This window comes from Neopsephotus bourkii, unplaced genomic scaffold (assembly GCF_033783945.1).
Source record: "Neopsephotus bourkii isolate Nb327-2 ecotype Australia unplaced genomic scaffold, CSIRO-AGI_Nbou_v1 NB_281, whole genome shotgun sequence".
In the NCBI taxonomy this organism is placed as follows: domain Eukaryota; kingdom Metazoa; phylum Chordata; class Aves; order Psittaciformes; family Psittacidae; genus Neopsephotus; species Neopsephotus bourkii.
Genome location: NW_026900790.1, coordinates 1,655,773 through 1,668,174, shown reverse-complemented (window position 1 = coordinate 1,668,174; position 12,402 = coordinate 1,655,773). Strand labels below are relative to the sequence as shown.

The following is a 12,402-nucleotide window of genomic DNA, read 5'->3' as shown; positions in this document are numbered from 1 at the left end:
CTGGGCTCACCGGTATATTGCTCCCATGTCTCTAACTCCACTGCCACAACAGCTTTCAGCAATTGGTTTGGCCACCTCACCCTCAACTTCCTTTACATTTCCTGGGTGATGCATTCCAGAGCATGAAACAACCCACCAAGGGTCTCATCCATAACCTTTCCCATGTGGATGTGAGACTGACCCTTTGATGGACCCCTACAGAGAAGGATCCTGAAGCTTCAAGCCCCCAGGGTGGTGTCTTTAAAGGGAACTCTCTGGAGGTGGAAGGAGAAAATTGACTTTTCCTTCTCTTTATAAACAGACTTCCTTGATTTTATCCAATTCCCCTTTCCAAAACAGTGTCAAGTGCTGAGGAATTCTAGGCTTGTGCTGCTTCCACAGGGATGCTAAATCTGAACAAGTCAGACTGGCTCTGTCTAGAGGCCTGTGGACAATAACACTGCAAAACAGCAACACATGGAGCTGCTCTTCCCCTCCTGGCTTCCCTGACAAGCTGCTCTGGGCAGTCACTGACACTTGGTTTCAGTTTCACATCTGAATAAGACACTTAGCCAGCTTGAACGGCAGTAACTACCACGCTTCCCATCCCTATTTCTCTGCAAAAGCTTGCTCTGATTGTTTTTCTGTTGATTAAAAGTAGGGTTAATCCCCTGGTATCCACACAATTCCTTGGATAAAGAAGCCAGGGGGGAAAAGGGCAGGATTAGAGGTTACACATTCAGTCTTACATTGTAAGTTTTGGCTCTTACCTGCAAATGCCACAATCTTCACTACTTGACCAGGCTCAATTTTGTGATTCAGAATCCTTTGCTGTTCATGGGTCAGCTTTACCTCAGGCCTGCTGTTAATAGCAGAAAGCAACACAGAGGGAAAGGAATGAAGGACATAAATCCTGACACATAAACCAACCACACCAAGCAAGAGCAGAAGGAAGCCAAAGGAACGACCGATCCCCTCCCACAAGCAGGAAGGTGGCACTACTGCTACTTGGTTATTGTGCAAAGGAGAAGAGCAGGGAATGAGAAAAGCCTGGAGATAGCAAAGGTAAAGAATAAACCTGGGGAATGTTCTATAGGAAAAGATCTTCTCAAGGGGCCTAAGCCATGCTTTAAAGATGAATCTGGCACCATGGCTCCTTAGGCTTATTGAAACCAGTGACTTGGGTTTGGAGTGTTTTGCTGCGCTCTGATGTCTCAGCATACAGGACAGATCCATTCTCCTGCCTCTCAGGGGAGCCGAGAGCTCTGATTAACATTAAGAAAGGCACTCAGTGCAGTTGTTGTCTTCATAAAGGTCTAAACCCTGTAATCTGCCAACAGCATGAACCACCTCTTTGTGCAGGGTCCTCTCCAATACCACGGAAGCCTTGTTTAAGCATCCTTGACATTCCATAGCTGGCAGTCAGGTGACTGCCCCCAGGACACATCTTTTACTGAACAAGCAGATTCTGCTTAGAAGACTTCAGATGGAGGGGTGGAATGAAAGGGCTGGGGAAACAGCCTCTGATTTATTCATTTTATTATAACCTCTAGCACTGTTGTGCCTTGGATCATCAGTGGTTGGATTTATCCTTGCTAGATCCCTGTGGCTGATGAAAGCACTACCCCTTCTGTAGATAAGGATGAGGAAGCTAATTGACTCTACAGCAGAAGTGGAACAAAGCCTGGACCTCCACAGGCCAAGAAAGCATTTCACTCCTCGCTGTCCTTCCTTTCTAGGCAGTAAGTTACCGACCGATGCCAACTTATAATATCTATATATAACATTATGTTAATATTAACATGCTATTAATATTATGTTAATATGTTCCAGTTATCCAACAAGATCCAGAAAACAGGAGCCAAATCAACGCCCTGTGACTGGGATCTCATTCCCTTCCATGCACAGAAAGCAGGGCTCACAAATGAACAGCCACAGCCATGCCACCAGCAAGCCAACCCCTCGACTGACTGCACCCTGTGTTTCCAGAGGAGCCCACTGCTAAACTTAAAGCAGGTTCTCTCCCCTCCTTTCAGAGATTCTTATCCATAGGGAGAGTGGTGATTTGGGAAGAGCACACAGAACTGTGCTCCACAGAAATATAGATCCATCAGTGAATAATGACTGTTAAATTTACTCGGTGCTTGGAAATTCAATTTGTACAGATTTAAGGCCTGGTTTTCCTCTGAGAATTCAGGGAGAAGATGGAAAGGAGCAGAATAAGGGTTTGTACCAATCCTTACGAGTCTTGTCAACCAGATCCTACCAGGAAACATTTGCTCTCCCTCCAAGGTTCATTCCTCCACCAGGACCCTGCTTACTTATCATCTACAATAGCATTACCCAGACCGTAAGTCTTGTCTGCAGCACGAAGCCACCGCATCCTCTTCCACTGTATGCATCGTCACAGAAGCATTTTCCATCAGGTACAAGCAGTAGAAAATGCTGTAATGGATCCTGGCAGAAGAGACAAGAGACAAACTATCATTGAGAACTCATCAATAGCAAATGAAATGTCTGCAGCTACCTAAAAGACCACCAACACCTCAAATAACTCCAGTGGGACGTGGCACAAAGCCCCAGGCACGCAGGGAGTTGCAGGAGACAGTGTTAAGAGTGGTTAGTTCTGCCTTGAAAAGTGACTGCTCTGTTTGTGGCCTCCTCCTCACTCCTGCTAGGTTTGGGTTTCAGGGTCTGCCATGCAAATGTGACCTGGGATCAGTCCCCAGCATCCTTTTGCTCTCCTGAACCACTATGAGCAACAGCCTAGGGGAGTGTGAGAGAGAATGTGGGGCTAGTTCAGGCTTTTGAAGTGAACCAGTTTCATCAACTGCCTCATAATGATCCTCTGACAATCCTTCATGGTGCACAGAATGGAGCTCAGAGACTCTGTGGCTTTACTTATTCTGGCAACAGCAGGTTTAAAATGAACCTCCGTGGCACACCAGGGTTGACACCACTGCGGTTTTACCTCTTTTAGTGCAGCTTTGGTCCTGTGGCCTAAGAGGGCCACGCTCCAGGACAAACCTTGTGTCTCACATTAGGTGACCTGCACTCTCAGATTCACATTGCTCAAGGAGCTGCAAATAGGATTCAGCCAGTTCCTCAAGGCCAGGTTTTCCTCCTCACACCCCAAATCACAAACCTCGTGGGCTTTGAAGAGATAATGGCAGAAGAGATGTGGTCATTCCTACCTCTTCTCTCCTTGGTTAAAGAGGTGGAAATGGGACATGGGTGACTTCACTGGGAGTATTGTGTGCAGTTCTGGTGTCCTCAACATAAAAAGGACATGGAACTGTTGGAACAAGTGCAGAGGAGGCCACAAGGATGCTCCTCTGGAGCACCTCCCATATGAAGACAGGCTGAGAAAGTTGGGGCTGTTCAGCCTGGAGAAGAGAAGGCTGCGTGGAGACCTCATAGCAGCCTTCCAGTATCTGAAGGGGGCCTATAGGGATGCTGGGGAGGGACTCTTCATTAGGGACTGTAGTGATAGGACAAGGGGTAATGGGTTAAAACTTAAACAGGGGAAGTTTAGATTGGATATAAGGAGGAAATTCTTTCCTGTTAGGGTGGTGAGGCACTGGAATGGGTTGCCCAGGGAGGTTGTGAATGCTCCATCCCTGGCAGTGTTCAAGGCCAGGTTGGACAAGGCCTTGGGTGAGATGGTTTAGTGTGAGGTGTCCCTGCCCATGGCAGGGGGGCTGGAACTTGATGATCTTAAGGTCCTTTCCAACCCTTATCTATTCTGTGAGTCTGTGACTTTGACCATGAACTCCCACTGCTAGCAAGTGACACCCTCTGTCTACCACACCTTTAGAAGGTGTTAACTCAAGTTAATGACCTTAGCCAGCAATCAGCAATCACTAACAGGCCAAAGAAGCATCCTGGTTTCCCTGTTTGGTAGCCTGAGGACATGGCCCATGCCTGAGTAAGCAGAGGATGAAGTGTCTAACACAGGCTGATCTATATGGTGCAGAAGGCAGCTTAAAGAACATTCTTCTTCCTGGCTATAGATCCATTTTCAGTGCAGTTCCTCTCAAGTCTTCCCTTAAGAATCAATTACAAGTGTCCTTACTCCGTATCTCATCCTCACTGTAATTCTGTGGGCTCTTACCTGCATTACCAAGCACCTCTGTGAACAAAAGATGAGAGGATGGATCGCTACCTACAGGCAGAAGGAGCCCATGGAGTATCATGTAAGAGGAGTAAAGTAAGTAATAGGTCTCAGGAATGTAATACCCACATTAAATTGTGATGTGCATCTATTTCTAAGCAGGATGTTTTTTATAATTACTTTAAAATCTGCTTTTCTTTCTGAAAACAATCCTATTCCTTGAGCTTTACCTCCTGAAAAACAAGTGGATTATGGAACAGTCCTGGAATTAAAGTAAATCTAAAGGTAACACTCCTGAATGCTCCTGCAACAAACTAGGGATGTGCACACTGTTCTCAACAAACTGCACATTGAGCAACCAGAGAGCCCTAACCAAAAGGAATATTATGCTCATGAAATATACAGAAAATACATATTTCATATATATATGCTCATATATGTTTATGAGATAAAAATATATACATATTCATATCTATTTATAAATGAAATATATATCCATATTATTATACATAATATATTAAATATGCATATTAATACATATTAAATATATATTATATATAGAAATATATACTCATGAAAGATATAGAAATATATGCTCATAGACATATATATTCACTGTATATATATTCCACATTACTACAGCTAGAAAGAGGCAGGCAGCCAGGGAGCATCTCCCTCCTCCCTTACCTGTTACTGATGGCGATACCCTTGTTTCTCATTGCACTCAGCAGTGTTGCCATGCAGTAAAGTGTCTCGGTCACATCCACAAGATAGAGGGTAGAGCAGGGTCTCTGCAGGCATCTGATCAGCTTCTGGATGTCGCTGACACCGTCGGAGAAAAGCACCATGACCGCAATGATGGCCCAAGCGCTCTCAGGCTGGGGGAGGCAACCAAGAGAATGAGCAGAAAGCCTTTAGGAGGCTTTAGGAGCAGGGAAACACTGCTTCCACACTGGAAAAACACTTCTGCCATGAGAAACGCATAACCTGGAGCAGCTCTGCTCTGGAGCCAGGCTGAGAGAGCTGGGCTGGGGCAGCCTGGAGAAGAGAAGGCTCCTGAAGGGGAGACCTTAGAGCAGCTCCAGTGCCTAAAGGGGCTGCAGGAAAGCTGGAGAGGGGCTTGGGACAAGGGCCTGTAGGGACAGGCCAAGGGGAATGGCTTGAACCTGCCAGAGGGGAGACTGAGCTGAGCTCTTAGGCAGAAGCTCTTCCCTGTGAGGGTGCTGAGGCGCTGGCACAGGGTGCCCAGAGAAGCTGTGGCTGCCCCATCCCTGGCAGTGTTCAAGGCCAGGTTGGACACAGGGGCTTGGAGCAAGCTGCTCCAGTGGGAGGGGTCCCTGCCCGTGGCAGGGGTTGGAACTGGGTGAGCTTTAAGGTCCGTTCTACCCAAACCATCTATGACTGTATGAATAGTACCAAATAACACCCCAAAGGGAAAACCTTCAGACACAGGAAGGCAGATCTGTCCTCAAAGCACCAGGAGATGTTAAACCTGTTCCATAAACCAAGTAATCGCTGTTAAACCTACCCCAGCCCTGCTCTGTAAATGTGGCAGCTTGTTGACAACACAGACTTCAGCCTTTGTGAAGAGGTGATGACTCTTCAAACACCGCAGAACTGCACCAGGATCTACCTTCCAGTTGGTGGGTATGGCAGACACACACCTGCACAGAGGGAGAACAGCAGCATTTGCAAAGAAGCCTTATCAAGTGGGTTTGTTCACCTGGTATATAAATATATACCAAGTTTATATAGTGATGTAAGTAAAGCCTTCTCCATAATACTGTCGTTTTAGTCTCCAAGATCTTTCTGGCTGTCTCAAAGTCTCCTTTCAGAACATGGACCCACTTTGCTCCTAAACCAATTTGACTCTATTGGCACCATCTAACTGCCAAACATCAGTCCCTCTAGACTACAGAGGTCTGAACAGTGCACTTGCTCTTATCAGGGACCTGGCTTGGTCTTGGCCTTGACTGGTAAGTCACTGCAGGTCCAGGAAAGCAGCCTTTCAGGAAAGGAAAAGATGGGAATACATTGGAGATGGGAGGAACCAGGAAGAAGAGCTCAAATCTCACACCTTCCATGAGATCCTTGTATTTTACCTAAGCCCAGGAGATGCTGAGCCTCTCTGGCTCACAAGGAAAAGCAGAGCTGACGCGACAGCTCCTGAAACACAAAGCGATGCTGAAAGGGATGCTTACATTGAGCCTCACTTTCTCCAGCACAGTTACCCTGCAGGAAGCAACCATGGAACATCCTCCCCCAAGCTTGTTGTTGGGTGCCAAAAAGCAGCAAGTGACAGAGCAGCCCATATTTGACTCCGTCATCTAATGCTTGTCTTGGAGCTCCTGGCAGCTCCTTTCAATTGCTGAACCCAACCTGGCTGTGCTCTGACATGCAGTTCCATCTCCAGAACCTACCTTTGAGCCTCCAAATTCAGCAGCTGCTTGTTGGCAGCCTCTTGTTCAGGCTCTCCTCACCTCTTTCCTCCTTTGATGTGACAACCATCTCCCTGCCCTCCACCAGGCAACACCATTCAAGACTGCTCTTCCACCCCCTCTTCCCAGTCCAGCTTCTCCATCTCTTAGTAGAAGGCTATCCCTGCCCAGCCTCTCACTTACCCATCACTTCTCACTTGCTATCAATGATGCAAGCTGCAGAAGGCACTTTGGAAGCCAACTGCTCAGTGCTGGGACAACTTCAAGGTTTGGTCATTTGTCCACTTGAGGCCTGAGCATCTCTTAACGATGGAGATTCCCAACCTCTCTGGGTCAGTGTTTGGCTGCTCTCTTAATATCCATATTTCCTATATGGAACTTGTGCCCATTGCCTCTTGCCCTCTCACTGTACACCTCCAAGCATCATACTCTCTGTGGCCTCTTATTAGACATGGGAAGACAGCGATTAGATCCCCTTTCCACCTTCTCCAGATTTCATCCTCTACTTGTACATCTCCTCAAACACCATGTTCAGTTTTGGGCTACAGAAAAGACACTGAGGTGCTGGAGCATGTGTCCATGCTGCTGGTGCAGGGCCTGGAGCACAAGTGTGATGGGGAAGGGCTGAGGGACCTGGGGGGTTCAGTGTGGAGAAGAGAAGGCGCAGGGGGGACCTGATGGCTGCCTCCAACTGCCTGACAGGAGGATGGAGCCAGGAGGGGCTGGGCTCTGCTCCCAAGGAACAAGGGATGGGACAAGAGGAACCGGCCTCAAGCTGCACCAGGGCAGGTTTAGATGGAGCTGAGGAACAATTCCTGCCCCAGAGGGTGCTCAGGCATTGGAACAGGCTGCCCAGGGCAGGGCTGCAGTCACCATCCCTGGAGGGGTTTAAAAGATGTGCAGATGTGGTGCTTGGGGACATGGGTTAGTGATGGCATTGACAGTGCTGGGTTAACAGTTGGACTCAATGACCTTAAACATCATCTCCTAAATGATTCTGTGACCACGTGCTCCAAACAGAACAAGGAAGAGGAAAAGGGAAGTTTTTCACCTATTTCTAGAACCCTTGTAGTGATTTCTATTCATCTCCCTGTTTACAAGACAAACCCATTGCTCTCCTGGCAATCCACAGGATACAATGGATGAAGACCCAAAGCAAGGAAGGTCTGAGGATCTACAGGTTCAAGTCAATGTTAAATTGGACTCACCTGATCAGCCCAAGCACACATCCTTCCTGCTCCTTCGTTATGGCAAAATCCTTCATGACCTGTTCGACGCTGCGCAGGGCCGTGGCCTCCTTGTTTAGGTACCGATGGTACAGCTTCTTCCAGGGAATGAACTGGAATGTGAAGCACACAGAACCATCTTTCACCTCACAGCACTGGAAAATAGGCTTCTCCTGGCAATAAGCTCATCAATGTGTCAACCAAAGACCTGGAGTTCGAAATGCCCCTGGAACTTGATGGAAGCACCTAGCATGAGATGGGGAATGGAAGAGGAAGCAGAGAAAGACAGACTTGTTCCTCATAGCCTGCAAACATGCCTATAAGAGGCTGGTTTTAATAATATTATGGGAACAGGGTGATCCTATCTCAGTTTCAAACACAAAAACATCACAGGAATGGAAATATTTTCAACACTATTGCACAGAGCTGCTCTGAGTGCTTAAAATCCCTATGTCCATGAAGCCTGACCTTCCTGCAGCCTGCTGTACGGACATCTTTGGTACAACCACCAGGATCCTGCCTTTTGGGCTGTGTACAGAGCACAGAGCAGACCTGGGAGAGGCCTTGAGCACACTGAGCAGTCAATGCATGCATTTGTTATGCATCACTAGCTCTCCAGGCTCAAAATGTGCTGCTAAAGCAGAGTGAAGGGCATTGACAGGCTGAGAGCTGGGCTGGTTCAGTCTGGAGAAGGTTCAAAGGAGACCCAAGAGCATCAACCTGCTCTAGTGGAAGGTGTCCCTGCCCATGGCAGGGACTTGGAGCTGGATGAGCTTTAAGGTCCCTTCGCCCCAAACCATCCCATGATTTTATGACACCTCCTGCATTGCACCCAACCTCACTCATCTCAGGAAAACCTGGGCTGTGATCAATCCCCCCTGGCTCTGCACCAGGCTGAGGAACCTCTTTGTACCAGCTGAGTGTTTCCAGGGTGAATGGAGCGAGCTGAGCAGCACTGGCTGCCTCTGAGCCACCTCTCGTTGGATGCAGAGATCTCACTGCAGCCAAAACGGGGTCACCACTGGTTGTACTGTGAGAGCCTCGACTGCAGATGGATCCAGCTCCATACAACCAGAGCTAAAAGCCTTTCCTCTAAAGCCATTTGACTACAAGAGACATCACACACACAAGCTGGGGCATGGGACATCCACTAGCCACAAGAGGACACTGCTCAGCCTGGAGCCAGTGTCCTGCATGACCCCTGTCAGACAGAAAGGAAGATTGAGTGGAGTCTTACAGGATGCTCTATCCATGTTATGGGAAGTGCTAAGAGATAGTAGTGATTTAGCTTAAATAACTAAGTTTTAATCATTTGAGGCAGAGTATTGTGTAGTTTAGGATGCTGTTTGCTCAGCTTTAGCTTTACAAAGCAGCTAGGTCAGCCAAAGCCTTAGGCCAGAAACTGTGGACTTTCACCAAGAGATGCTTTCAGCTGGAATAGAGTTGGTTTTGCCAGTATTCTTCCCAAAAGCTGGCACGGTGCTGCGTTTCTTTAGTGTGAGAAGAATGTTGTGATTACACTGATGGGTTTAGCTGTTGCTAAGTCCTGTTTATCCTGAGTCCAGGATTTCTTCAGTGTCCCATGCTCTGCCATTCAGCACAAGCACAAACCAGAAGATAAGGAGACTCCTGCTGTCTGCAGGAGCTGGAGCTGCACAAGATAACAGGAACTGCATCCAGCTCTGGGGCAGCAGCACAAGAGGGACGTGGAGCTGTTGGAGCGAGTGCAGAGGAGGCCATGGAGCTGCTGCGAGGGCTGGAGCAGCTCTGCTCTGGAGCCAGGCTGAGAGAGCTGGGCTGGGGCAGCCTGGAGAAGAGAAGGCTCCTGAAGGGGAGACCTTAGAGCAGCTCCAGTGCCTAAAGGGGCTGCAGGAAAGCTGGAGAGGGGCTTGGGACAAGGGGAATGGCTTGAACTTGCCAGAGGGGAGACTGAGATCAGACATTAGGAAGATGAACCTGAAGCAGGAGGAAGAAGCACATCTGAGTGAGGAGTCAAAAGGGGCAGCCATGGGCTCACTGGAGCCACCCGCTGCAAAGGGACACTGGTCCCAGCAGTTAAAGTCCCAGCTGGTGTGTGTGTGACCCCTTGGGTGGTGTGTGAATGCTCAAGCAGCAGCTTCTCCCCTAACGTAAGAGGTCATCAAGGGAAATTACACCGGTATTGACCTTCTGATAGAGGCTGGCATGCAAAGATGCCACCGGGATCCAGAGGACCACAAACTGACAAAAGAAGACAGGATGTGGGCATTAGGAACAATAAACAATTTAAAGAGAGAGACACAGCACAGATGCTCCTACACCAACATGTGTAGCCACAAGACTAAGAGCAGAGCAGTAGGAGAGGGAACAGGCTCAAATCAGTATCACAGCAAGTCCTTACCAGTGGATCACTGACTATGTCCCTCCAGCAGTGACACACCAGGCTCAGGCTCTGATACAGATCAGTCACTGGTAGGAAAGCAAAGATGTTCCTCAGGACTTCGACAGGCAGCATATCAATACTTCCCTGAGGCACTTCCCAGGTCCGAGTCCCCAGGAGTCCATAGTGCGTATCAGGGACTGGTTCAATTTCCATATCATCGAGTTCCTGCTTGATCCCGCTGTGCTCTGGATGAACCACCAAGGGCTTCTTCTCAGGTTCAGCCCACAAATCATGCTCTGGCTTGAGAGTACCTGCAGTGGACAGAGGCCGCTTCCTGGAGCTTTCCTTGGGAGCTGGTACAAAGTCCTCATCCTCCAGAAAAGCAGAGTCGTTGCGGAAGGAATCATCAGTGAAGTTGGGATCCAGAAGCTGTTCTTTGACTCTCCTGTCCTTTGTCCCATCAGGACCTACCTGTTGTGTCCGAGGGACCTGGAAGCAATCAGCGACGTTGAGCTGACCTTGGCCTGCAGAAAGAGGAAGAACATGAATGGGGTGAACAAGAACAAGGGCAAAGCACACTGCTTCTGAGCTAAAAAGGAGCCCAAAGGTTGTGTAAGGTGGTGGTTATCTCCACAGGGCTCCTCACAGGTGTATGAGCTTCCTACAGGTGAACTATCCTGCCTCATGGTGCTTCCCTCACAACTTAAGGAAGTCAACAGAACAATGTCCATCTCTTTCCACTGTCTACAAGAAATGAGAAGGAAACAAAAGGCAAAGCTTGAGCTGTGGTGCTCCTCAGGCTGAGCTTGGGCTCACAGTTGTTATCACTGGTTTTAACCTGGTGAGTGAGAAGCACACTAAGATATTAGGAGAGCTTCAAGTTTTAACTACTCTGCATCATGAGAAGGTCACAGCACCAAGCCTCTGCTGCCCCTACCATGGTATAAGAAAGACCAATGCCTTTAAAAGGATAAACAGTGATTCCTTGCCTGGCTGCACTGGGGGCCCATAAAGGAAAGACTGCTCTCAGCATCCTTTCCTTCCTGACAGCCACACAGTCCCTGTAGCGCACAGCCTAGAGTTATCAGCACTGATAGGATTCGTCTGTCCTGCTCCCAGAATACCCTAATGCTTGGCTGAGAAGCAACTCGAGAAGAAACAAATTGCAAGCAGCTATTGCTGATGTTTGATGCTTCAGGATGCTCCTAAAGGTGAAGCTGAAAGAGGTCTGATTTGAAAGACTGCATAAAATGAACAGGGAATACTCATGTCCAATAGCCTAAATCCTGCAGCATCCAAAATAATGAGGTATTTTAAAGTGAGACAGTCAAAGCTATCACTGGTATGAAATGGAGAAGTCTGAACACAGAGTCCAGGACTCTGATGTCTCATCCGGCCTCACTTCAATCTGTGAAGCGAGTCACCTTACACCAAGGTACAGAGAGATTCCCAAGCATCCCAGGGAAACACCACAATGCTCCTAAGTCTCATCTCCACAGTGACCAAGGCACTGAGGAATGAGTCAGGATATAGTTCTTCTTTGCTTTCTACCTGTCTCCTCAGCCACACATGTGTGTAGCATCTCCAAGTTGGGTATCCCAATGTTTCCCATGCCCAGCAAAGCTGCAGATCATTAATATCAGCAACACTTCAGCATCCCATAATCAACTCATAACGATCCTAAAGAATATCCAGAAGCAGGAGTCACATCATTAATAGTTTCTAACAGGAGTGTTCCTCAGGGAGAGCTGCTGTTCTTCATAGGTAGTCTCCAACAGCTCAACACCAGAGACATGGTGGCATTTCTGGTGTGAGGAGAGACTAAACACATGCAAAGACAAACTTGACCCCCATAGAGGGAAGCAGTCATGGAATCTCCTTCTCTAGCTACCTGGTTTTGCAGAGGCAGAGATTAACCCCGGTTTGCCACACAACACTCAAAGCCAACCAACGTCTTCTATTTGCACTCACTCCCTTGGCACTATTCCCCTTCAGTTTTGGTCCCCACTGTCTCAGTTTTGGTCCCTGCTCTACAAAAGAGATGTGGACAGGCTGGAGCTGGGCCACAAAGATCCAAGGACTGGGAAGCATGTGAGGAAAGGCTGAGAGAGCTGGGGCTGTTCAGCCTGGAGAGAAGAAGGCTCTTATCCCCTCCTTATCCCCACCATCCAGTACTTAAAGGGTGATACAAAGATGATGGAGACTCCCTTTGTACAAGAAGTCACATAGAAACAACGAGGGGCGATGGCACAAGTTATTCCTAGGGAAATTCCAACTGGACAC

General features: G+C 48.1%; 1 protein-coding gene across 4 annotated transcripts in view; it reads right to left on the bottom strand.

Moving 5' to 3' along the window:
• Positions 1–12,402, bottom strand: part of FBH1 (F-box DNA helicase 1) — a 29,623-nt gene that overhangs the window by 14,192 nt on the left and 3,029 nt on the right. For all 4 annotated transcript variants that reach the window (XM_061346846.1, XM_061346847.1, XM_061346849.1 and 1 more), the window contains exons 3-8: positions 10,138–10,643; positions 7,740–7,870; positions 5,622–5,757; positions 4,781–4,971; positions 2,323–2,436; positions 750–841 (exon numbers count right to left, since the gene is read on the bottom strand). In XM_061346846.1, the coding sequence (XP_061202830.1) occupies positions 750–841; positions 2,323–2,436; positions 4,781–4,971; positions 5,622–5,757; positions 7,740–7,870; positions 10,138–10,643 (1,170 nt within the window). The remainder of the gene's footprint in view (positions 1–749; positions 842–2,322; positions 2,437–4,780; positions 4,972–5,621; positions 5,758–7,739; positions 7,871–10,137; positions 10,644–12,402) is intronic.